The sequence below is a fragment of the Vidua macroura genome, chromosome 3 (assembly GCF_024509145.1).
Source record: "Vidua macroura isolate BioBank_ID:100142 chromosome 3, ASM2450914v1, whole genome shotgun sequence".
In the NCBI taxonomy this organism is placed as follows: Eukaryota; Metazoa; Chordata; class Aves; order Passeriformes; family Viduidae; genus Vidua; species Vidua macroura.
The window spans coordinates 65,649,639-65,672,888 of record NC_071573.1 but is presented as its reverse complement, the minus strand read 5'-3'; the positions used below and the strand labels follow the sequence as shown (position 1 = coordinate 65,672,888).

The 23,250-nt window shown below is 38.5% G+C and overlaps 1 protein-coding gene across 2 annotated transcripts in view; it reads right to left on the bottom strand.

Moving 5' to 3' along the window:
* Positions 1–8,655, bottom strand: part of FAM184A (family with sequence similarity 184 member A) — a 72,837-nt gene extending 64,182 nt beyond the window's left edge. For both annotated transcript variants that reach the window (XM_053974445.1, XM_053974446.1), the window contains exon 1: positions 8,482–8,655. In XM_053974445.1, coding sequence (XP_053830420.1) covers positions 8,482–8,649 — 168 coding nt within the window. In that variant the 5' untranslated portion in view covers positions 8,650–8,655. The remainder of the gene's footprint in view (positions 1–8,481) is intronic.
* Positions 8,656–23,250: the final 14,595 nt, after the last annotated feature.

The following is a 23,250-nucleotide window of genomic DNA, read 5'->3' as shown; positions in this document are numbered from 1 at the left end:
AAAAGCTGTCATTTTGATCTGAGTCAAGTGACAACCTCAGTAAAAGGTGCTTCCTCCTCCTAGCCTTCTAGATTCAGTTAGAAGAGCCTGGCTGAGGAACCAGAACCAGGTAAAACACATTAAGTAGGCCAAGATGGTGAATAGCTTTAGACTGTTTTGTTTCTTCTGGTTATTTTTGGAACGCAATGCCTTCGGTTACTGGTATGACATCAGTCATTAGAAGAATACACAGATGCCTGGCTTACTACTGCCAAACTTGTATCAGCCAAGAGACATATACATCTGATTTCATAATGTTATGTTGAGATTTGCTGGGTTTATTTAGCAGTAAGCCTCAAACAGTTAGAAAAAGTTAGTGACTATTTAGGTTAATGCCCTTCTCCTTTGTACAGTTCAAAGGAGGATGAAGCTGCAATGGAAAATTGGAAGGGTGAAAAACAGTAGTATCACTGACAAAATTACTGTTTTTATTAAAGCCAAAGCCTGAGTTCAGAGAATGAGATATTGAAATAATTTAAGTGCTTAGAAGCTACTCAGGGCTAGAAGTTGCTGTACCAAAACAATGACTTATGACAAATAACACTTCTATGCACGTATTAGATGCAGTACACCTCTAATTGTACTTTTAGACATTAAAAAATAAAGTATAGCATAACCAAGTGGTTGCATGACAATACAGTAATATACAAATAATATGCAAAGCAATGCTGCTGCCAAATACACTTTTACTGTGCTTGAAGAATGCACAAAACCACAATGTTTAATATTAAATTGCAATCTGACTTCTCCTAAAGAAGTGCTAAGTCTGTCAATTTGAAAGAAATTCTTTGCACATTCATGATATTTCAAATGCCAACAACAACACCAAAAAAGCAACACCAAAAATCCCGCCAGACTGTCTTCTGCTAATACATTTTTGTAAGACTTGTCAAATCAAAACTCCTTACAGGATTGAGTACTTCAGAGTGCTGTGCCCATACTAATTTACAAGTATATGAAATAATTAATCTATAAATACCTTGTACAGTTACAGAGTTCAACTACTGATTTCCTTTTTCAAATATGCATAAAAGACTCTCCAGTTTACAACTTTTACATCTGAAGGAAAGCATTTCAGTATTGTATTCTTAACTCTGAACTGGCACTTCCATCTAAAAAGAAAATTGCAAAAGCCTTCTTTCATAAAGCAGTACTTAGCTGAAAACAGTAACAGCAACAAAACCCTAAATCAATACATATTCAAAATATTTCTTTTTTTTTTACATAATGTTTATATTGTCCTATATAAAAGCAGTTAAAGGTTGGCAGATTTTAAACTTCATGGGTGTTGCAATGTCAGGTTTCGTTTATGTCCTGAATGTTCTTCCTTCTTTAGTTTTTAAAATGTTGACATGTTGTTAACATTGACATTAGTAGTAAAATCCATGTCTTTCCAGTTTTTCTTTAAATATCCTTAAAGTGTTGATGTATAGGATTTAACAGCTGAAGTACAGACAAGAGCAATAACATCTCACAGTCTTCCAGCTCCTTGTAATCTATATTGTTTAATTCTGGCAGTGAATAATAAACAAGAGGATGCCTACAGAATCTTAAGGATCTTTTCCAACCTCATGACTCTTAAGATCATCAAGTCCAACTGTAAACCTAACACTTGCAAGTTCACCACTAAACTATATCCCCAGCTGCCATGTCATTCATCTTCCCCCTCAGTTTATTTATTTATCTCTTCATTTTTATTATTCTTTTGGATGTTTGTAAAATGAGGAGAAAAAAAAACCAAACAAAAATAATCTCCAAGAAGCTGATACATCCACAATTGTATTAAAGAGGCATTTTAGACTAGTAACATATGTGAATGTGTGATCAGACAGTTTTTCAACATCACACTTTCAACTACACACATATACAGGAAACTTCAGAACATCAAGTTATCGGCGGCTTCAGAACTCTGAGTTACCAGTCAGCCATTAAAACTATGTGGGTGGAGAGCAAAGGAATTCATTTGAGTATATTTCTTTTTTATATTAAAAATATTTCATTCTTGTCCTCCTTCTTTCTTCTTGATGTCTTGTGATGAAAGACTGTAAAGTCATTGACCCAATTCACACATCACAACACTGAGCTCTAAAACACCCACATCAGGTCAACAGAGAACTCCTGCAGTCTTACAGGTTTGCAATGATAATGAAGGGAAGAACCATTTGAGAGCTATATGATCCTTATTAATCACCAAATTCCATATTTTTTGTCCTACAAAACATGGATGGTAAGAAATTTAGACCTCTTCAGGTCTAAATTATAAGCCACAGCTGCTATAAAGCAATTCATAGTGCATCAACTAGAAAGTATTCAGACAAAGACAATGACTGATGATTTTATTGAAGTTCTGAAGAAGATATTGAGAGCCTGAAAGTTCTACTTACTTCTTCTGAACTATATCAGATGTTATTAAAGACATGACATTTTTACCCAGTTCGATCTTTCTCCTTATACTGTCACGGATACAGAAAACTTCTCCTCTGTGAATATCCCTTGCTAAGATCATAATTACTGCAGAATAAGGACATAGTTGGAATACCACATGGAAAGAGTCTGACAGGAAAGATGGAGAGACTACACTAGCATGATTTAAAAAAGAAAAATCTTAAGATAGTTAGACACAATATTTCTGGAGCAAGTTTCTCATTTCCTGAGAAGTCTCTCCCTTCTCAGAGGACTTACTTCAGCTATCTTTGGAATAATTAACACAAAACAAAGTTAAATATTTCCACAGAAATGTAAATTAATTGAATATCTAATATTACATTTTCAGATCTTTTAGTACTTGCTACTATTTTTAATATAGTGACATAACATTTATTTACACATTACCAGTTAGAATAATATGAAAAATACTGACATTAAAATACATACTTAAATCACGCCTGCCTCAAAATTTCAGTTCTTTTCATGCAATCCTAGAAATCCACTGGCCTACTGCCAGTGTTAACACACATTGGAGAGATGACATAAGGCTGCTTAAAAAGCTAAATCCCAAGTTTTTACAAAACTGTTAATGGTATCAACTACAACATGATGACAGCTAACATCAAAACAGTTCTACGGGGATTTTTAGATTCTCATGTCTTCCCTGGTTTTAAGGGCTCTTTTTTTTCAAGTTTTCTTATAATTTTATGCATAATGAACCTTCTGCAAGAGGTTAGTTGTTTTGTTTCCTGAGGCAGGATACTTCCAAATAAAAACTGACAAAGTTTCACTGGAAACATTTTGTTAAGAATCATTTATAGAAGTTAAACCTTACAGCTCTTACTTCCATAGAACTGCATTTTGTGATAGTTGAGGCAGACATTTAACCATCCCAGAAAAAGAGTACATACAACAAAAACCATAAGCATCTGAATTAAAGATCATCAAATTTGCTCTTCAGTCTTTGAAATATATTTACTATCTACATCCCCTAGAAACTGATTGGATTAACAACAACATTAATGCCTATTGTCTAAATACTTCTCTCTAACACAGGAAGACAGGACAATCAAAGATTTTATTTCCCAAATATAGGCAAGAAGCTGTTGGAAGAATTGAGAAAAGAAGTCAGGTCTCAGGAGTCTTGGATTCTAGTTTCTTGTTTACTCAAGGATGAAGTGCCTTGGTTAAGTTTGTTACCATCATCTTTGAACTGATTTTTCTGGAACCTTTCCAAAACTGAACCACCAAGTTCTAAACATGTACCAAGGAAAAACATTAGTGTTTTACCCAGTTTCTTTTTATTAAATAGACAAAAAATGCTAACTGTAGGGAAGATATCATCTTCATGCCACTTACAGACTCTCCTTCCAGAATCACACAATAGTTTGGGTTGGAAAGGACCACAAGGGTCAGCCAATTCCAACCCCCCTGCCACAGGCAGGGACACCTTCCACAACACCACTTTGTTCAAAATCCCACCCAGCCTGGCTTTGAACATTTCCAGGGATGGGGCATCCACAGCTCCTCTAGGCAACCTGTTCTAGTGCCTCATCACCCTCTCAGTAAAGAACTTCTTCCTCATATCTAATCTAAATTTATCCTCTTTCAGTTTAAAGCCAATCACCCTTGTCCTATCACGACAGTACCTTATCAAAAGTCCCTCTCCAGCTCTTTTATAGGCTCACGTTAGGTACTGGAAGGCTGCTCTGAGGTCTCCCCAATGCCTTCTCTTCTCGAGGCTGAGCAAGACTAGCTCTCCCAGCCTGTCTTCATAGGAGAGGTGCTCCAGCCCTCTGATCATCTTTCTGGCCTTGCTCCACAGCCTTCTGATCATCTTCTGACCCCTTCTCTGGATTTTCTCCAGCAGGTCCATATCCTTTGCATGCTGGGTACCCCAGAACTGGACACAGCACCCAGGCAGGGTCTCAGGAGAGTAAAGTAGAGGGGGAGAATCAGTTCCCTTGACCTGTTGGTCACATTCCCTTAACACAACTCTGGATACTGGGTTGGTTTTCTGGGCTGCAAGAGGACATTGCCAAGTTATATTTTCTCATCAATACTACCAGGTGTTTCTTTTTCATCAGAGCTGCTCCAGTTAATGTAAAATTTCTGCAACAAATATCATACAACTGAACCAATACTGAAGAGTCTCTTTTACAGTTCCAGCATAAATCATACAGTTATTCTGTAGGAGTCAAAGATTTATGTTGATGTCACAAAACTTGCACAACAGACTTTACAGACATACTTAGGATATGGATTTCTCAATCACAAACACACAAGATACAATCTACATCACAAAGAAAGAATGAAGAACCAAAAAAAAAAACCAAAAAAAACCCCAAAAAACCAAAAAAGACCTCAACAAATCCAAAATGAAAAACAAGCCACCTGAACTCTCCTACTGATGTAAGCAAGGCAGCACCTTGCTTTTTGTTTCTAATCCAGTTGTCTAATGCAAACTAATTAAATATATATGTATATTTTCATCTGCAGCAGGCATAATTCAACACTGCATTAGCACTCCTGCATGCAGTAGTACAAACACATATATGCAATCTCATAATCACAGTTTATTTCTTGTTGGCTTTAATCTTTGTGTCAGATGATACTTTATCCCAAACTGGTACACAGATCTTCCGGAGTGCCTGAAAATAAGGAGCTTATACTGAAGAGGAAGACCTAAAATTGCTTCAGTTACAGTGTACTGCAGTCTTTGAACATGACATGACGTAACATCTTGGTTTTTTAGACCTGCATTTCTAACCACTTATTTCACCTTCCCCTGCAAATTAAGCATATTAAAGTTAAATCAAGTAAGTCTTTCTCTCCCACCCAAAAGTAAAAATATAGTCAAGTACTTAAGAAGTATTTTGCTTGGTAAAATGGATTCATACCTTATTTTACCTCATTCCGAATTACTGATTAAATCTGGTTATTAAACAAATTTCACCTTTTACTTTGTGTTCCTGTATTGTTTTGACTAAAACATCAGATTCCCTTTAAGTAATGCGAAAACATAACTGAGGAATCCTAATTTTGGAATTTTACATTTAATTCATGAGTGACCCTCATCTGCTGTGGGGAAAGCATTTTCTTCTGCTCCTACTCACAGCTCATAATAAAGACTGTACAAAGATAGGCAAAAGACAACTACAGAGTGACATTTCTTTTGTCAGAAGACAGAAGCTGTCTGGATAACTTCACTGTGTGTACTCCTTGGATAACGAGTATTTGGATTTTCTTTTACTACACTATATTGGTGGGTTTGTTTTAACCTGGTAAAAACCAGGTTAGGTTCACCCAGCCACAGAAATGCCTTCTGCTGTAAATCCACAGGAGGAATTATTATATCTTCAAGATACTCTTAGAGAAGAGTTAGAACATAAATTAAACAAATGGGTAAAACAGTTGAAAGACATGCAAGAAGTACCTTATATATAAGACAGTAAACAACTTGAGAAGCACAATTAAGAACTAGTACTCCTAACAATAAAGTCCTAGATTACTGAAGAGGAATTTTATGCACATATGCTGGTAAGCATTGGACAAAGCTAGAACAGCAGAATTTAGTCAAAAGACCTAAACAGAAATATCCTAAAATCTTTTTTGCAACAACTTACTTCAAGGATTCTTCTGCAAAGTGAAGTTAATTCTTTTCTGACAGCTAAGTCTCACTAAGGAAAATTAAGTTTATTACATTTATATTTTTCCCCTGTAGCTTGAGTCCTTTCCCAAGGACTAATTTTAGATCATACTTCACCCAGAAGTTTCTATAATTCTTTTAAGCCTCCCTTCCTGAAAGGCCAAGTAGGTGAACAGAAATGTAGGACCTGAGCCCTATAGCTACAAAACTGTCAAAATGTGTACCTCTACCTTAATGAAATACATTTTATACAATACCTTTAATCTTAATTCTAATCTTAAAAGTCTTAATTTTATTGTTGCATTAGGTGCAAGAGAAGTATTTTTATATACACCTTAGTTTACATTTAAAAGCACTAATATTCACTCGACACCTTCACTCAATAGAAAGATCAGCTGATTTCCCAAGCTTTCTCCCTAAAACTTGAAAACAGAACCTAATATACATACAAACTAAGACACTGCCAGAATCTGCAAGTCACTGGGACTTGCACATACAAGACTCCAGCCCTGAAAAGCCTAATTCACTTGTAAACTCCTAGCATTAACACATAGTTTGCAATTATTTGAAATACACAGCAGGAAACAACTCGCAGATTTTATTTACACTAATCTGAAGTCTCTGTTGGGACAGACTTGCATACAATATATAGAATCTTAGATGAACTCTATTGTGGATCATAAAAAAAAAAAAAAAGTATTTCCTTTCACTCTCTTTGCATTTTCCAACAAAGGAGTTCAAAATATTTCAGCACCATGCATTTAAATCCATACTTAACTCACATCCACCTCAAGATATCTGACACATAGTGAGAGTGCACAGGGCACATGCCCAGTGATGTGGAACTCATGGGTCATACACAAATGACTTCACATCAGAAGTGGAATGCTGTTTCTGAAATAAATTATAAACTCCTGGGTAATTTCCTAGAGAAAGTAAGGGAAGTATATCAAATGCACACACACAGATATAAATTCTTCTTTGAAAGTATTACTTTACATATACACCTAGGCCTTAAGGTAAGCCTAAAACATATTTAGGGTCTCCAGGTGCTTTTTATACGTTTTAAGGAACACAAAGCTGTAGTAATATCTTTAATGTTTTACTTCATTATTTGTATGCACATGGAGCAAAGCCAAGGAGATCCTTCAGCTTTAGTTCAACTTTTCTCTTTATTGAATTACAGTTCCACTGATGCTAACATCAAAAGATCAAAGACAAGATACCCCTCAGTTTTCAGCTTCCCAACACATTAAGGTGCACAGTGTGCCACGATAAATACTATTTTTAACTGGCCAATGGTGCATCAACTGTACATAAATATGAACTGTCTCCACTGTGAGCCTGCCAGCAGTCTTCATTCTCTTCACTCTTAGTTCCAATGAAATGTCACCTTCATCCATTTTAGCATACAAGTTAAGAATTCTGGCAGTTCCCACAGTGCTTTAAAATTACCTTTAAACGTTTTAGCTATTAAAATTCCTGGCAAAATGTACTTCTTCTGCTTTCTCTTTAAAAAGGAGAATCTGCCTCTCATTTCCTAAATAATGTCATTTGCCTACAGCTTGAGCATCACACAAGAGAGATTACAGCACCAAAACATTGTTTTAAGTTATTCTAACTAAATCACATCTGAAACATTGGGCCTACCTGCCTCAGCAATAGGCTTTAAGAACACCTCCTAGCTTGACTCTCTGTCAAGCCTCTGGCCTCTCACAAAGATACAATGTATTCTCTAGGCTGGGGATGACTTAATGAAAAACATTCAATCAGCAATAGCAGACCAGAAATTTCCTCACACTTCACCCTCACCATCTAAGGCATTTAAGCTATTACCAGACACCTTAAATAACAGCACTTCGGAAACGGGAAGGCAAGCATCACTTGAATTTCTCCATTCAAAGAGACGCGGAGAAGGGCTTATAACAGCACTAGAAGAGAGGCTATAATTTCCACAGAACAAATAACCAGTACCAGCCCGGCAGTCAGGGATCCGCTCCCGCACTCCGGGATACCTGGCTGTGCCAGGCGGGATTCGGACACCACTAAGGGGGGCCGGTACTGCGGCAGTTCCCGTGCGCGGCTCCTCTCCAGCCTGCGGCTCCCGGAGCTCCGGAGCTCTCCCCGCGGGACCACGGCGCGCTCCTGCCCGCGGCGGCCGGGGGATGCTCTCAGGGACCGAGGGCGCTCCAGGCTCGGCCTCCGGGGTACAAATCCGGCCGCAACCCACCCGGATTTGCCATCAGCCCCGACAGTCTGCCCCTCTCCAGGCCCATCGCTGCCCGAATGAGGGCAAGGAGCGAAAGGAAACAGAGCGGAGGAGGAAGACAGCCGAGGCGGCGAAGGACCCGGCGCGCCTCCCTCACCTTCGTCAGCTGGGCGATCTTCTTGCTCATTTTGAAGTGCAGGTCCGCGCTGTGCTCGGCGCTCAGCCCCGCCTGTGCCGAGCCCGAGCCGAGTTTCCCCGCGCCGGGCGCGGAGCCACCGCCGTAGCTGTGCTGCGGCTGCTGCCAGCCCATGCCCGGGGTCGCCATCTTCACCGCCCGGCTCCCGCCGCCGCTCGGGCTCCGCCGCCGCCTGCCGCACCGAGCCCGGCGCCCCGGCCGCGATTCGCTGCCCGAGGCGGCTCCTCCCGCCTCGGGCGCTTCCCTCGGCCGCCGCCCCCGCCGGGCTGCGGCGTCAAAGCTCTCGGGGACGCTGCGAGAAGGGGCGCCCGCCTTTCCTCTTCTCTCCTGGTCGCGCCGCCCGCCCGTCCCCGGGCGGGGGAGGCCGGTCGGGTGGGCCGCGGGCGCGGTGCGGGTGCCGGGGCCGCCCCCGCGCTGTTTGCGCCGCGCGGCTCCGCGTCACTCGCCGGCCCCGCCCGCGCGCTCCCCGCCCGCGGCCGCGCGAGCGTTCCCCCTTCCCGCCCCCCGTCCCGGGAACCGGGAGCCGGGAGCCGGCCCTCCTGCGGGAGGGGGCGGAGACAGCCCCTTGGCCGCGGGGGCCCGGGCACGGCGGGGGGAGGATCGGGGTTCAGTCAGCGCTGCCCCTCCGCGGCGGGACTCGGGCCGCGTGCGCCAAACGCCCAAGGCGTCTCCTCGTGGGAAGCCCAGAGCACGTGGGTGGGGATGCCCGGGGCAGGGCACTACGGTGCGGAGTGTGCGAGTGGATGGAGTTGGTACCCGGGGTCGTACCGGTGTGAGCGTAGGACGAGCCGTCCTTTCGTAGCAGGAGGTGGCACGGGCGAAGAGCCACTGGAAATTGGAGCAGGTAGCACAGGACTGGTACGGTTAGCTGGGGTTTTGAAGGAAGTTAGGGGCTGGCCGGTTTTCCCGGGCGATTAGCGACAGGACGAGAGGATAGAGTCTTAGGCTGCTCCAGGGGAGGTTTAGGATGGACATTAGGAGGAATTCCTCACGAAAAGGGTGATAAATGTTGGAATGGACTGTGCAGAGAGGTGAAGGAGTCACCGTCCCTGGAGGTGTTAAAGAAAAGACTGGATGTGGCACTGAGTGCCGTGGTCGGGTTGATAAGGTGGTGTTTGCTCATTGATTGGACCCTATTATCTCAAAGGCCTACTTCTAACTGAACTGATTCTGTGATGGAAAGCTCACAAATGCTGGCGTGACCCAGCCAGCGAGTGGGGAGGCATCCAGCTGAGCCGGCCGTCTCTCCTGGGTCACAGGCACTGCTTCTGCAGCGCACAGCCGCGGCCCAGCAGGCTGATGGGCATGGAACAAAGGTTCCCGCCAGAGGGGATTCACAGCTGGATTTAGCACGACCTTTCGGTTGGGTTTGACTGCTCTCTTTTTCAGTTCCCATCCTGTGCAACTCCTGAGAACTGCCACCCTCTTTAAGAATTCAACATCTTGCTAGGCTCTGGCCTTGTGAGAATATATATATTAATGTGGTTGGACACATCTGATTCCCAGATTAACAGCCTCTGCACTCTTACTTTTTTACAGAGTCCTTGGTACTCTCTGTTGAGTAGTTTATCTTTTTACTGCTATTTTTTCCTGCTCTAAAAATCTCTTCTCTGCCTGCATTCTTTGTAGGCAGGCAGAGGTATCAAACAGGCAAACCACAAAAATATACAGCTAAGTCTGTGGTTCTCAGCAATGTTATGAAGGAAAACATCACTTAGAATTTGCAAATCATAGAAGTAGGTGGAATAATAAAGTATAAGAAGAGATCCATATTACAGAGCAATGTGCCTCACTTGCTAATAGAGATTAGTGCTTGTATTGTATGATAAATAACCAACTAAGCCCAAACTGCCAGTGCCAACCTGAGGTCATGGGGTAAATGAGGTTCTTTGATGCATAAGCTGGTCACTGTCCGGAAGGCACAATTAGATATTGCTACTATTTTACAGATTGATTGTAGGAGTATGAGAGAAATACTTGCATTGAGTTCTGCAATTTCCATGCATCAACACACTAGAAAGGTCTTCCAAAAGGTCAGAAGTTCTGGGAAAAGTCTCTTATAATGAAAGAAATAATTAACCCGAACTATTTTGGATAACAAGGAAACTAAGAAATAATTTAATCCCAATCTGAAGTAGCTGTGTTGCCCTAACTCAGAATTTGCATTGTCCAGGAAATTCTGACACCGATTTTTTTTTTCCTTCTGAAGTGGCCCATTCTGGCAACAGAGAACAAAGGACAGATGGTGCCTTCCCAGGCAGTGATTCATACAGATGAAATACAAGGGGCAGAAAGAATATTAAGAACATCTGTTTCAAATCTGTGTACATAGGTTGTTGAATTTTTGTCTCCTTCTAGTGAGATGCAAATACTAAGTTTTGTCTAGGTGATTTTAATTTTTTAAAAAAAAGTTATTAAATATTGTCAATATTTCACGTGCCATTTAGTAGTTAAGTTATTACGATTTTTTAAAGCTTCTCTTTATATATTTTATGCCTTTAGAGCTCAGATGGTGACTTCTAAGCTCTTTTCCTTTCAGGTCTGCATGTGTAGGGTAGAGCCTGTTTTCTTTAAGGTTGCTGATGAAAAGGAATGTGATGCAGCAACACAGCCAGGATCCTAGGGGTTTTTTTTCCTTGGTGGGATTTAATGTCTCATGAGTACAGTAGGATCTGTAGGTCTGAAGGTCTGCCAGGGCTTGGGCTGAGGCCATCCAGAGGCAAATGAGGAGACGGCGCTCAGGGTTTGCTGAAGGGTGCACAAAGCCATGGAACAAGGCAGGGCTCCTGCCGTGGATCATTGCTCCAGAGCTGCACAGTGAAACCTCTGGTGTCTCTGTCACCACGGGGTTACATAAGTGAGATACAGTTTGTATCTATCCAGCGTCTCCATGGGATTATGGACACTATGTAGGAGTGCTCTTGGTGTATATATACAGAACATTTTTTATTATTTTGAAAATATGGTCAGTGAATATATGCTTTAAGATTGCATTTTTTTATACATTTGCTATGGATATATAGCAGCATGTGGGAAGGACTTTGTGCTTTTGCTTTCTCTGATGTAAAATCAACAACACTGCCTGTGTGGAAATCTACTTGTGCCTTTATTTGTATCCTACTGCCTATCTATGTATCTGCATATTTGCAGTTCAAATGTTCTGGTATGTGTGTAATGTTTTCTAAAATTATAAAATATCATCACTGAGGTTTGCAAAACCAGGAAAAAAATGTCATTTACACTCAATCTGCTGGGAATATTATGGATTACAGATTTCTGTGTGCACTAACCCTCTTTTATTTACCTCATCACAGCTCTGACTAAGATAAATATGTGCAATCACTGTATTCCTTATTTTCATGCCATAGGCACAAAACTCCCTCTCTGATTCTTTATACCCAGAAAGTGTTACAAGAGATAAGCTTTCATTGAGATAATGTCTTTTGACAATTCTGAAGATGTCAGGAAGTCGGCAGCTTTTCCTGAAAGGACAGTTAACAAGAAATTTGACCCACTGGTCTTTGCAGGTTTGTGCTATTTAATTTGTAAGCCTGCAGCTACAACTCTGAAGAGAATTTTCAAATTTTTTTGCACATGTGTATGAACAAAGTAACTAAATACTTAAAAATGCGAAATATAGGAGCTAGTTACTTAAAATACTGAGATTCTTAAAAAAAAAACTTTATTTCTACCAGAATTCCAACTAATAATTTATTATATACATACCTTCCATTTGTATGCAGGTTTAATTATTTTCATAAAGTAAGAATTCTTTATTCATTTAAAAGAATAGTATAAAATATTCAAACTGACAACAGAGCTTAAACATATCTGTCATCCTGCTTTAATTTTCTGGTCCAAACAAACCTGGTGGAATATAATAACTGAATAAGCCCATGGTGTCCTACTTTAACATAAAGACCTCATTGCTAAGGCTGAGGTTAATCTAGGATGCTGAGGTTTCTGTGTAAGAAATCATGCAAAACCATTTTGTTTTGCAAGTGTACAAGTAACAAAGGCTGCTTCTGTTAGCTATAGATAATTATATACAGGGCCATATTTCCACATCTGTAAAGGAACAGATTACCCAAAATTGTCTCGCAATGGTTGCATATACAATCATGAAGAATATGTGGGGGGAGGAGAAGAACCAAACAAAAATAAAAATTAAATATCCTCATAGCTTTGAAATAATCTCATGACCTTTTAATTTGTGAGTTAGCAAGACTGTGATTTATGGAAGGTGAACAATCAGACCAACATTTCAGGATACTCCATCTGAGTAGTTCAGTCTTACTTCTTGCCTCTGTGTATGCAAGTAAGATTTCAGTCAATATTACCCAGTGGCACAGGGGGACAGACACAGGTTGATGACTCTGCCTGGTAGATCTTTGCTTTTACATCTTTTTGGTTTTATAATTTTATGGCTCTACACTGACTTGGCCTTCAAAGCTTGGAAGACTTGACCCTGCAAATCTTGAACTAATATGTATATAAAACCTGGCATAAATTTAATTTTTTTCAATAAGAAAGCAGAGAATGGTGAACACCTATCTGATACAGATAAAGTTGCTGTCTTTGTTATGTCTTTTTGCCCATCTAGGAAACTGTTACTGTGAGGAAAATAATTTAGGCCACCAAATCCTAAAAGCAATAATAACGTTCCAAACTGGAACTACTGTCAAGATATGATGAAGGAGAGAATATTTTTGCCTGCAAGTTGTGAAGAAGCATGTTTGAAAGATTGGGTTTTTTGCTGATTATTTGAAAAAAAATTTCCAGATACTGTAAAGATGTGCACTGGCACACAGAAAGATTCCCATGAGCAACTATCTCCAGATATTTCTCTCTTTCTTTAAATCAAATTATACCTTGTCTTGCACAATATTTTTATCCTCACATGGAGGATTTATCCTCACATGCAGTTGGAGGCATATGGGTTTTTATTAGAAAAATTAGCAATAACCCACTCTTTTCCATCAATTGATTTTAATCAGTAAAGACATTTATATTATTTTAATCTCAAGCACAAAAGAGTAGTTAAGGATGGAAAAGTTGAAAAATATCGATAAGAAAAGTGTAACGCTCTTCTGATATAGCTCACTTTGAATACTTAACTCGTAAGCTGTCTGTTTTTTAAGCTTGCACCCACATTTTTTTTAGCAAAGAAGCTTTATTTTAAAGAAAATTAAAATTACAGAGAAAACTGTTTTACAGACAAAGAAAAAAAAAAACAACAAAAAAAAACCCGAAAACAACAAAACCCCAAAGCAGCAGAAGAAGCAGGAACAAAAGTAATGCTTTGCGAAAAATATCTCAGTGCTTACACCTGACTATCTTTTAGAGAGAGAAAAGTGTTGGTTGAATCCCTCAATGCTTTTCTGAAAGTTGCTGAGATACAACTGGGAAAAAGATGCTTCAAGAGTCTACCTAGTGTAAAACAATTTTCTCTTCTTCTGGAAAGTATCTCATACATTTGTGTTCTCTTCAGCTGCACAAAAGGGGAAGACTGGATGAATCCTCAGTTAATATGAATCCTACTGTTTCTGTTAGTTCTTATAACTTTTTCTTTGTCAAGTACTATTTCAGTCTGGTCCCTTTCTAGTTTATCAGGGCAGGAAAGTTTTTGCCAACATCAAGAAAGCAGACACGCACATAAAAAAACCAACTCTCCTGATTTCCCATCAAAACAGAGAACTAAACCTATCAGTGATCACCACTGGACAGAAAATTAATAGAACAACTGGTCATTACAAAGCCAGAAAATTCATGTAAATGGTAATAGTACCTGTATGGAATATTTTGTGCCATCCATCTGCACCAAGATGCAGCATGTAACCCTATGGAACCTCTCAGTAACAGGCTTTTAGTAATGAGTCACTTCATTTCTGGCGTAGGGACAGTATTTTGGATGACAAAATATACTTTTTGAAGTAAGCCTTCTGGTTAAATAATGCTTTATTTTACCTTTTCTTGAGGTTTTTGAGGTTTTTTTTTTTTGTTTTTTTTTTAAATACATGGTGCACATTTGGTTTAAGTTGTCAATAAAGTCCTTCAATAGGATATGACAGTCCTTGTAGTCTTCCATGTCAATTGCAAAGATTTAACATATAAGCTACTGCTTTGAGCTTCTTCTTAACAAGGCTTCTCATTTTATGTTGTTCTCCTTTTTTAACTTATGGATGTTATTCAGGTATTAAAAATTAGACCTAAAACTGGGAAGCTGGAAGCTTAGCCAAGGGTGAGTACATCAGAGGAATGGTAGATGGACAGGAGGAAAGGAACAGAGGGGTCTTGTAGTTTATGTTTGGGCTCTCTGGGGCAGGATTGGCCTTTATGACAAGGAGTAAGAGGCCAAAGAACATGATTTTCAAATCAGGCCTGCCCAGCAGAACTCTCACAGTGAATTTTCCAGACATTGAAAGAACTACCACCCTTTCCTGCACAACTTGTGTCAATCAACCTGGTTGATTTCACTCCCTGAAATATGTCAAACCAAATCCTGACTTTAATGTTTCAAATAAATATTTCTAGATTAATACTAAAAATAAATTCAGGCATGTAGAGAAAGCTTCATTTAATTTCTCTGTTACAACTCAAGTTGCAGGCACATTTCTGCACATGAAAATGCAAATTTATCAACATATGTTAAATCTAGCATACTTTCTATTATGTGGAATTATCCACTGCAGAGGAGATGTCCAGTCTTGCATTCCACATTGGAATATAAATCTAATCATCTGCCTAAGACATTTTTATTCAAGTAGGTAAGAAGGCGTTTTTGTTTTGCTCATGGACAAAATAACATATAGAACAAAATTTGATGTATTAAGTAAAGTTGAATTTGAAAGTCTTATTCATAGACTGTTAGTCTTTTACATTCTTATGCTCCTCTGACAATAACTCATTAAGGAGACTGTTCAGATTAGAAAATGAATACATTTCACTTAATTCAATTAATACAGTCATATTAATCTTTGTTACAACGAAAGCATTCCTATTGAAAGAAGCAGTGACCTTTAGTAGACTATTGGAGTTTCTCCCAGGGATGCATTAAATAATCTTACTAACTTCTGTAATGTTCCTCTAAGGACTTAATTAAATGGAAGGGAGTGCCGTAAGTGAGGCTGTCTTGTTCCTGATGCAAGTGCTACAGCGAGCTCAGAAAGGAGACAAATACAAGGAAATCTGCATGGCCTTTTAGTAGCAACTGGTAAAGATTACTTTGGTATATTAATGTGACTTGCTTAGCTCAATCCGGGAATTCCTTTAATATGCTGGATTTGTTGTACAGAAATGTAATGCACTTATTCTCTTTTTGGAGGAAAAGCAGATTTATAGGTTAAAATATAAAAATCATTCTGACCAATAAAAATACTATTCAGATTAAAAACATGTGATAAAAAATCCTAAACAACTGTGATTGAGAATAAGACACTGACCTTCTTGGGAAAATCTGGCTGGCTGATGATGTTTGTTTGATTTTGGCATCATTATTGCCAGTTGGTGTTTATTACATCTATTGTGCATTTTGAGGGAAAAATCCTCGTTAGGAAAAAGCAGCTAGAGACTGTCCCCAGTTGCTGAATTGTGCTACTCTCAGCACCTTGATCTAACATCTCTTATCTGTCCATGGTGCTGGACATGACCCAGAAATGTGCATTCCCAAGCCAGAGAGGCAATTGTATCCCGGGCTGCATCCAAAGGAGTGTGGCCAGCAAGGATGATCAGAGGGATGCAGCACCTCCCCTATGAGGAAAGGCTGAGAGAATTTGGTTTGTTCAGCCTGGAGAAGAGATGGCATAGGGGTGGCCTAATTGTGGCCCTCCAGTTCATAAAGGGAGCCTACAAGAAAAATGAGAGGGAATTCATAAAAGAGCATGTAGTGACAGACAAGACAGAGTGGCTTCAAACTGAGAGTAGGTTTAGATTAGATGTCAGGAAAAAATTCTTTACCCTGCAGGTGGTGAGGCACTTGAAACTGGCTGTCCTGAGAAGCTGTGGTAATGCCCCACCCCTGACAGTGTTCAAGACCAGGTTGGATGGGGCTCTGAGCAGCCTGATTTAGTGAAAAGTGTCCCTGCCCATGGCAGGAGGGTTGTAAATAGGTGATCTTTAAGGTCTTTTTCAACCCAGACCATTCTACGATTCTGTGTTTATAGAAGCATGGGTACAGAGTTAAGCAGGGCAAGGATTTAGTTCACTACTTTTTATGCTGGCATTTATACTGTCCCATACATGTACTCATTCAGATTTCAGGATGCCTATGAAATTCATTTGGTTTTGCAACAGGCATATTGGATGAAATGTAATTTTTTTTTTTTGTGAGCTCATCAGTGGAAGGTTGGATGGGACAGCTGAAAGCCACACTGAGTGTCATAGTTTAACTACAGTGCATGTAAAGACACCAAAAGCACCAGGACTGCTCAAGTTTTCCTTCTCCCTCAGTACCAATGGAATCACTTGGAAGCAGCCACAGAAATGCTCCAGTAGGAAAGTTCAAACAGATGGCTGGTGTAGCTCTGATCCTGCCCTCAGGGTCATTCTGCAGAGCAACACAGACAACATTTGTCATCTGTATTTCTCACTGTGTTATTGGAACTGGAGATTGGTTGCTTGAAGGGTTTTACTTTGAATGTGGCTAATTAATCTCCAACATTGGTTCGGGATTTTCTCTTCCATGTACTTATCTCTGGTCTATTCCCTGACACATATGAATTCAAATTGCTGTATCTTGCCAATGTATTTTGGGGGATTTGAGCATTCAGCTTTGGAGAATAGAGAGGATTTTGGTTATGCTTCAAGAAGGAAGAAAGACAGACTGGAATATTTCCAGAAAATTGACAGTTGTGCTAAAAATGTTTGAATCCCCAAAAGCTGCACATGAGTGTCAATATTCAAGTAAAAAGGCATTTGTAAAGGTTTTGTTACCCTCAAATAGGCAAAGGCTTCTTTTGAAATTAAATCTATTGCAAACTACAATATTTTAAGATTTATTTGCATATGTAGGTTGCTCACTGAAGTCACATTTTTTAGAAGTGTTGCATAGAAATTGTGGTTAAGGGAGGATAAAGAAGAGTACTTATAGATTATTACTGGTCTTCAATTAAGCTGTCAAAATCAAGAAGCACAGCTTTTGATTGTAGTGTAGTCTAATGAAACTGATACAGTAACTAAAACCATCAGGGGTAGGGAAAACAGAGCAAGTTATCTGCCCCAAATCAGATAAGCTGCAATTACTCTAGGTTCTAGTGCCCATGCTTATGATCTGGTGACTGTGCCATTATTATCCACAATGGTGGTGATTTGAGACCTGCTTGCCAGACGTCTGGATTTGAACTGAAGGGTGAAGAATTGTCATGTGTCTGGATTAAAGTGCAGCAGGCCTGAAAATGTCCCGTTATGCTCTAATTCAAATCAGCAGCAACACAGCTTGCATTCAGCAGAATGGAGGGCTCCCTGTTCTTGACAGGGAACCTAACGCCCTCAGTAATACTTAAAATTTTGGAAGGGATCAGGATTAGTGTTGCATATGCTTGTTTCTAGAAGAGATTTACTTTGGGAAAGGGCTTCCCTTGAAAGCTAAAATACATTCTACCCCAAATCAGCATAAACTTGTGTTTCAGTATATCATGCATTTACATTTCATAAAGTGCATCATATCCTGTTTGGTGCATAATCAAGCTAGTTTATAAACACCAAAATGTCAGTATTTTTTATTATTATGGGAAAAGGTTGTAAATTCATTGAAAAATGTTCTTAGGAATAAAACGTACAGAAAATTTCCATGACAGAATAGTACTTAAATTTACAAACTATTGCTTATGAAGTTTAAGAACAGAAAAAAACAAATAATAACTATATTTTTCCGCACAAAGCACATAAAATGCTCATGAGCAACTTTTGAAATTTATAAACACTAGGGCAAAATTGTAAAAAGAAAAGTGTTTTTTTACATCATTATTCAGTTTTACTTTACATCTTAGTTACAAATGCCCCTAATTATGATAATAAAATCTAGTTTACTTGCTTGTAGATATATCCTGTTAGATATTAAGAAAAGAATTCTGAAATAAATATTACAACTCTTTGTAAACTGAGCAAGTTACAACAGTTTATCAGATTTCATATAAATCCATTTTTTGAACATTAAAATTTCAAGATTTGTAGGACTAGAACTACATAAAGCTAAATAAATATTTACAACACTTAGAAAGGAAAGTCATAAAACAAAGCATCTGACTATCAAGAGTTATATATCCGCAAAGAATTTTTTAGTCAAAGAGTGTGATGGAGCAATGTGGTGTCTCTGAAGTAGAAAACCTGAAAGGCAAGGAAAGGAATTCACTTCATGCACTTAGGCTGAGCTTGGTGATTAGTGCCTCAATCCAGCAGGTACATTCTTGGCTTTGAATATTCAAGCCAGCTCTTTGAGATCAGCTTTCTCTTGATCAGAGTCTTGCCGCACACTGCCAGCCAAATACAGAAACACATTTCTATGTGGAATTTTTGCTATCTAGTATTTTGAGCCTACCATAACTTGCAGAGAATTTTGGACAGGAAATCAGTCAGAGCAATAAAAAAGAATTAAGTCTTTTAGGAGTCTAGTTCCCAGCTGATCTTTAGTCAAACAGCTTGTCAAAACTTCACAGGAGGATAAAAGTTTTTTGATTTTCTTTTTAATCAGGAATATCATTTCTCCACAGTTGAGTTGTCCGTGGCATTCTCAAACATCATTCAGGTATGACATTCATAGGGCTTAATATTAGTCCAAAGTTATTTGGTTTTGTTGGGTTTTTTTCTTGCCAAGCTTATCAGAACCACTTAATTATTTGAGACTGAAAATCCAAAAAGCACAATAAACTTTCTAGGAATAATAGCGCCTTAATCTTTTGGAATCTAAAAATCTGTAAGCCTTTGAAACATAGTATTCAAAATGAACTTTGAAGAAAATATGGTAATTCTAATATTTATGAAAAGTTTTATCTTTAAAACGCCCTCATTTCTTCTAAAGTACTTTAGGAAGCGTACCTGTGTAATTTCTAGTGCTGGGTTTCTGCATAGTTACTTGAGGACCACCTTTCATTTTCTAAAACCAGAGCACTGTTTTAAAGTTGTCCTGTAATTAATAAACCCTATGTCTACAGAGAGCTCTGTCTTCCTATGGGTTGTGCAGCTGGTTTCTGCACTGTTTGCCACAGAAGCTTTTTGATGCTGGACTACACTTTACTTAATGAATACTTACTATCTTGGGAAATTTCCTGGGGAAAGAGGTCATATGCTAGTTCCACACTTTTATATTCTAAATCATATCAGCCTTCATAAAGATATCTTAAATCTCGAACACTTGGTTTATTTCAGGGTAAAATAATTTGCCTTTCTGAACCCTTTTTTCTAAGCCAGAGCTTCTGCTGCAGCACAAATGGGTCCATCATAGTTACGAGCAGCTCTCAATTTGGCATGCACCCAAAACAGAGTGCAAGACCAACCAGATATTGAGAAGTAAGTGACTGATTCTACCCCATGTAGCTGTCATACAGTGTGTTCTCTGGAGAGATGTCAAATTTGCAAGAGCAGGAATTGTAATAAAAATAGGCTCATATCATGTCCTGCAGATATAGTGGAAAAAGCCTCGATGCTAAAAGATAAATCCCTGTAATATACTAATGTTAAAGAACATCTTTAGAGTCACATGTAACCCATATGTGTAAGGGGGAAGAATACTAACTTGTGCTTGCCTAGGTGGAAAGCTGCTCAATTGAGTGATTTCTATTATTGCTCATAACTACCCTATTTAAATTCACAGATAAATGCAGACTTCCAGTTTAAATTATAACCTACTTGACATGCACGAGAATACGATACTTGTGCTCTAAAATAAAATTCTTGGAGTAAAAAGACTGTGGCACAATTCTTACTCTATTTTTGAGAGACGGGAATATCTAAGTCTAGTAAAAGATGTAAGTGATATCTGGAGAAAGAATATAGAGACTTTGTTGTCATCTGGTAGACATGCAAATTATGAAAACTACTGGAAAATCTATATACAACTGTTTTTTCATTAAAAGAGTATTTTAATTCTTCATGCAAGAAATTAATATTTATTTGATAATAATACATAATTCAGCAGCTAACTCTCTTCTAACATCACTCAGGGATAAGTGTCTGATCCAGAAATACTGCCCACCGCTCAAACTCACTTTTCATCACAAACCAGTTCTTTCAGAATTATCAGTCAGCCTTATATGATTATCGTGCTCTTCTCTTTGTGTTTGGTTTGCAAATTGCCTTCCATTTATTTTCCTTTTCAGTCATGTAAATTAAGGAAACTATACTACTGCCTATTTTTGATTCTAGTCCTCAATTACTTTAGCTAGCCCATAAATATTTAGTTAAATTGATTGGATATTTCTTTTTGTTTTTTTTGTGAATACTTTGGTGTCCATAGCTGGGAGAGTCCAGATTAGTATGCAGGTTCATGCCCTCTGTGTTGGTAAAGGAAAAATTTGTTTGACTGGGAATACATCATGGTATTTACTTCCATTGCTAGACTTCCCCTTGGAGAAAGAAAAATATAATTCCAAACTGCACCTTAGAGAACTTGTTTAGATAGTAGGATTTAGGGAAAAAAAAAAAAAATCAATGAAATACACTAAAAAGAATATTATGATGCTTATTTTCAATTGCTTTACTTATGAAAATATGAGGAACTTCCTAAATACTATGCTGTCAGTAGGCTACCAATACCTTCAATTATAAGCTGAATTAAATGCATTTCTTTTTTATTAATAAGGCTTACAGATGATTATACCTTCGTACCTGTGTATAAATAAAAATTCACTTCTAGGCATATATCTTAGAATTTCTGTACTGTGCTGTGTAGCCCACTTCTGTCTTCATCATTATCAGGTACCCATGCTAAGGAAACAAATGCCATGCCAAACACCAAGTAATTTAAAAATAATTTTATAATAAATTACTCAAAATATTTTATGGAATGTGCCATTGAAAGCATATTCTTCTCTCACACCATTCTTATAAAAATAAAAAGAGAGGAGAAAATCATATGCAAATAAAAAAGATGCATTTTTACTCGAGAGATTAGTTCTGCAGCTCCAAGTATTTCCATATTTGAGAAACTAAGTATGAAAAATTGAATGGGTTTGACATGGCTGAAGAGAAAAATACTAACCTCTATTTGAATTCCTGCAGCTTCTGCATTTTATTCTTCCTCAGTGAGCACAGTTCTGAAGTTGCCTTCACCAGATACTAGTCCTGGACTAGAGGAATAAGCCCAATGTAATTTCATCCTAGGAAAGGACCAAAATAAACTACCAGTTTGATAGAGAGATGATACAGAATACTACTGAGAAACCTCCTTTACTGACATCCAGCCCTTCAAAGAATCAGTAATTCTATTAGTATAGATCTAATTTAGAATATAGATGACACAGTTGTTTTTTGGTTTGGCATATCAGAGCATCTAGTGAGACTGAACATCCTTCTTTTTCAAAGGCAGTTTCAGACCTCCAGTTCAACCTGTATCACCTAGAGAAAACTGTTTTTACAATGCTCTTACAAGTACTTACTGATACCAATTTCATGTTATGATCCCAAGACAAGTGTACAGAATAACATAATACTAATTATGAGTAATTACATAATACTAATGTAATCAAGATTTGACATCCTAACAAGTGAAAAATACTTCTTAATAATTTTACATTACTTGTCCACCAAGTATTGCTACTTCACTATTATATAATGAAGCAAAGATTTCTCTCTTTTCTTGGATCCTTTCCAATTAGTTGTGACATTTTCTGTATTTCCCACACCCTTCAGGTTGGAAGAGTGCTTCTGTACAGCAATGCCTCTGAACTTACTTTTCAGTCTTGCACACATTTATTAAAAAACCAAAAACGAAAACGAACCACAGTGGTAACAAACCAGTAATCCATTATTTCCTTCTAAGATATTTCTTTCATTATTATTTCTTTTCATTTTTCTGCTCTGCAGCATTTCTACTTTGGTGCCTCTGTCCCCACTTGAAAACTAACATATTTTCACACAAAAACTATAAATTTAAACTTAAAATTCATGGATCAGCTTTAAAGAAATGCACATACAGTTATATTTAAAATAATTTGAGAAATTATACTTGTAGTGTTTTCTGGTAGAATGACTGCTAAAAAGCAGGATTACATATCATAGAAATAATTGATATATGTCTATGTTAATCCATTTTAGCATGACTTACTCCTCCGTAGTTCTAAGGCAATAGATGTGTCTAAGAGGAAAGGAATTTCATGCATTATATGCAAAACTAATTTCATGCATTTTGCTTCTCCATGCTACTTGTAAGGAAAAGACAGGGTTACACATGGAAGGCCAGGTGTTAGAGCAAACAATTTTTTACTGATGACAATTCCGTTCTCTGATAGCTCTTACAATGTCTTGTGGAATCTTAATATTAGACACGAAGTCAATAGACCACATCAGGTAAAAATCTCTTTATTAAACCAAAACACAACTTGAAATATTTTTCACCTAAGTAGTTACAACACAAAGTATTCATACCCAGACAGGTTTTTAATTCTAAGCACTGCTAGAGTAATTCAGGTTAGGAGGGACCTTAGGGGGCCTCTGGACCAACCTTCTGCCTTAAACAGGCTCAGCTGTGAGGCCAGGCTGGAAAACTTCCAGTGATGGAGGCAGCACAGCTTCCCCTGG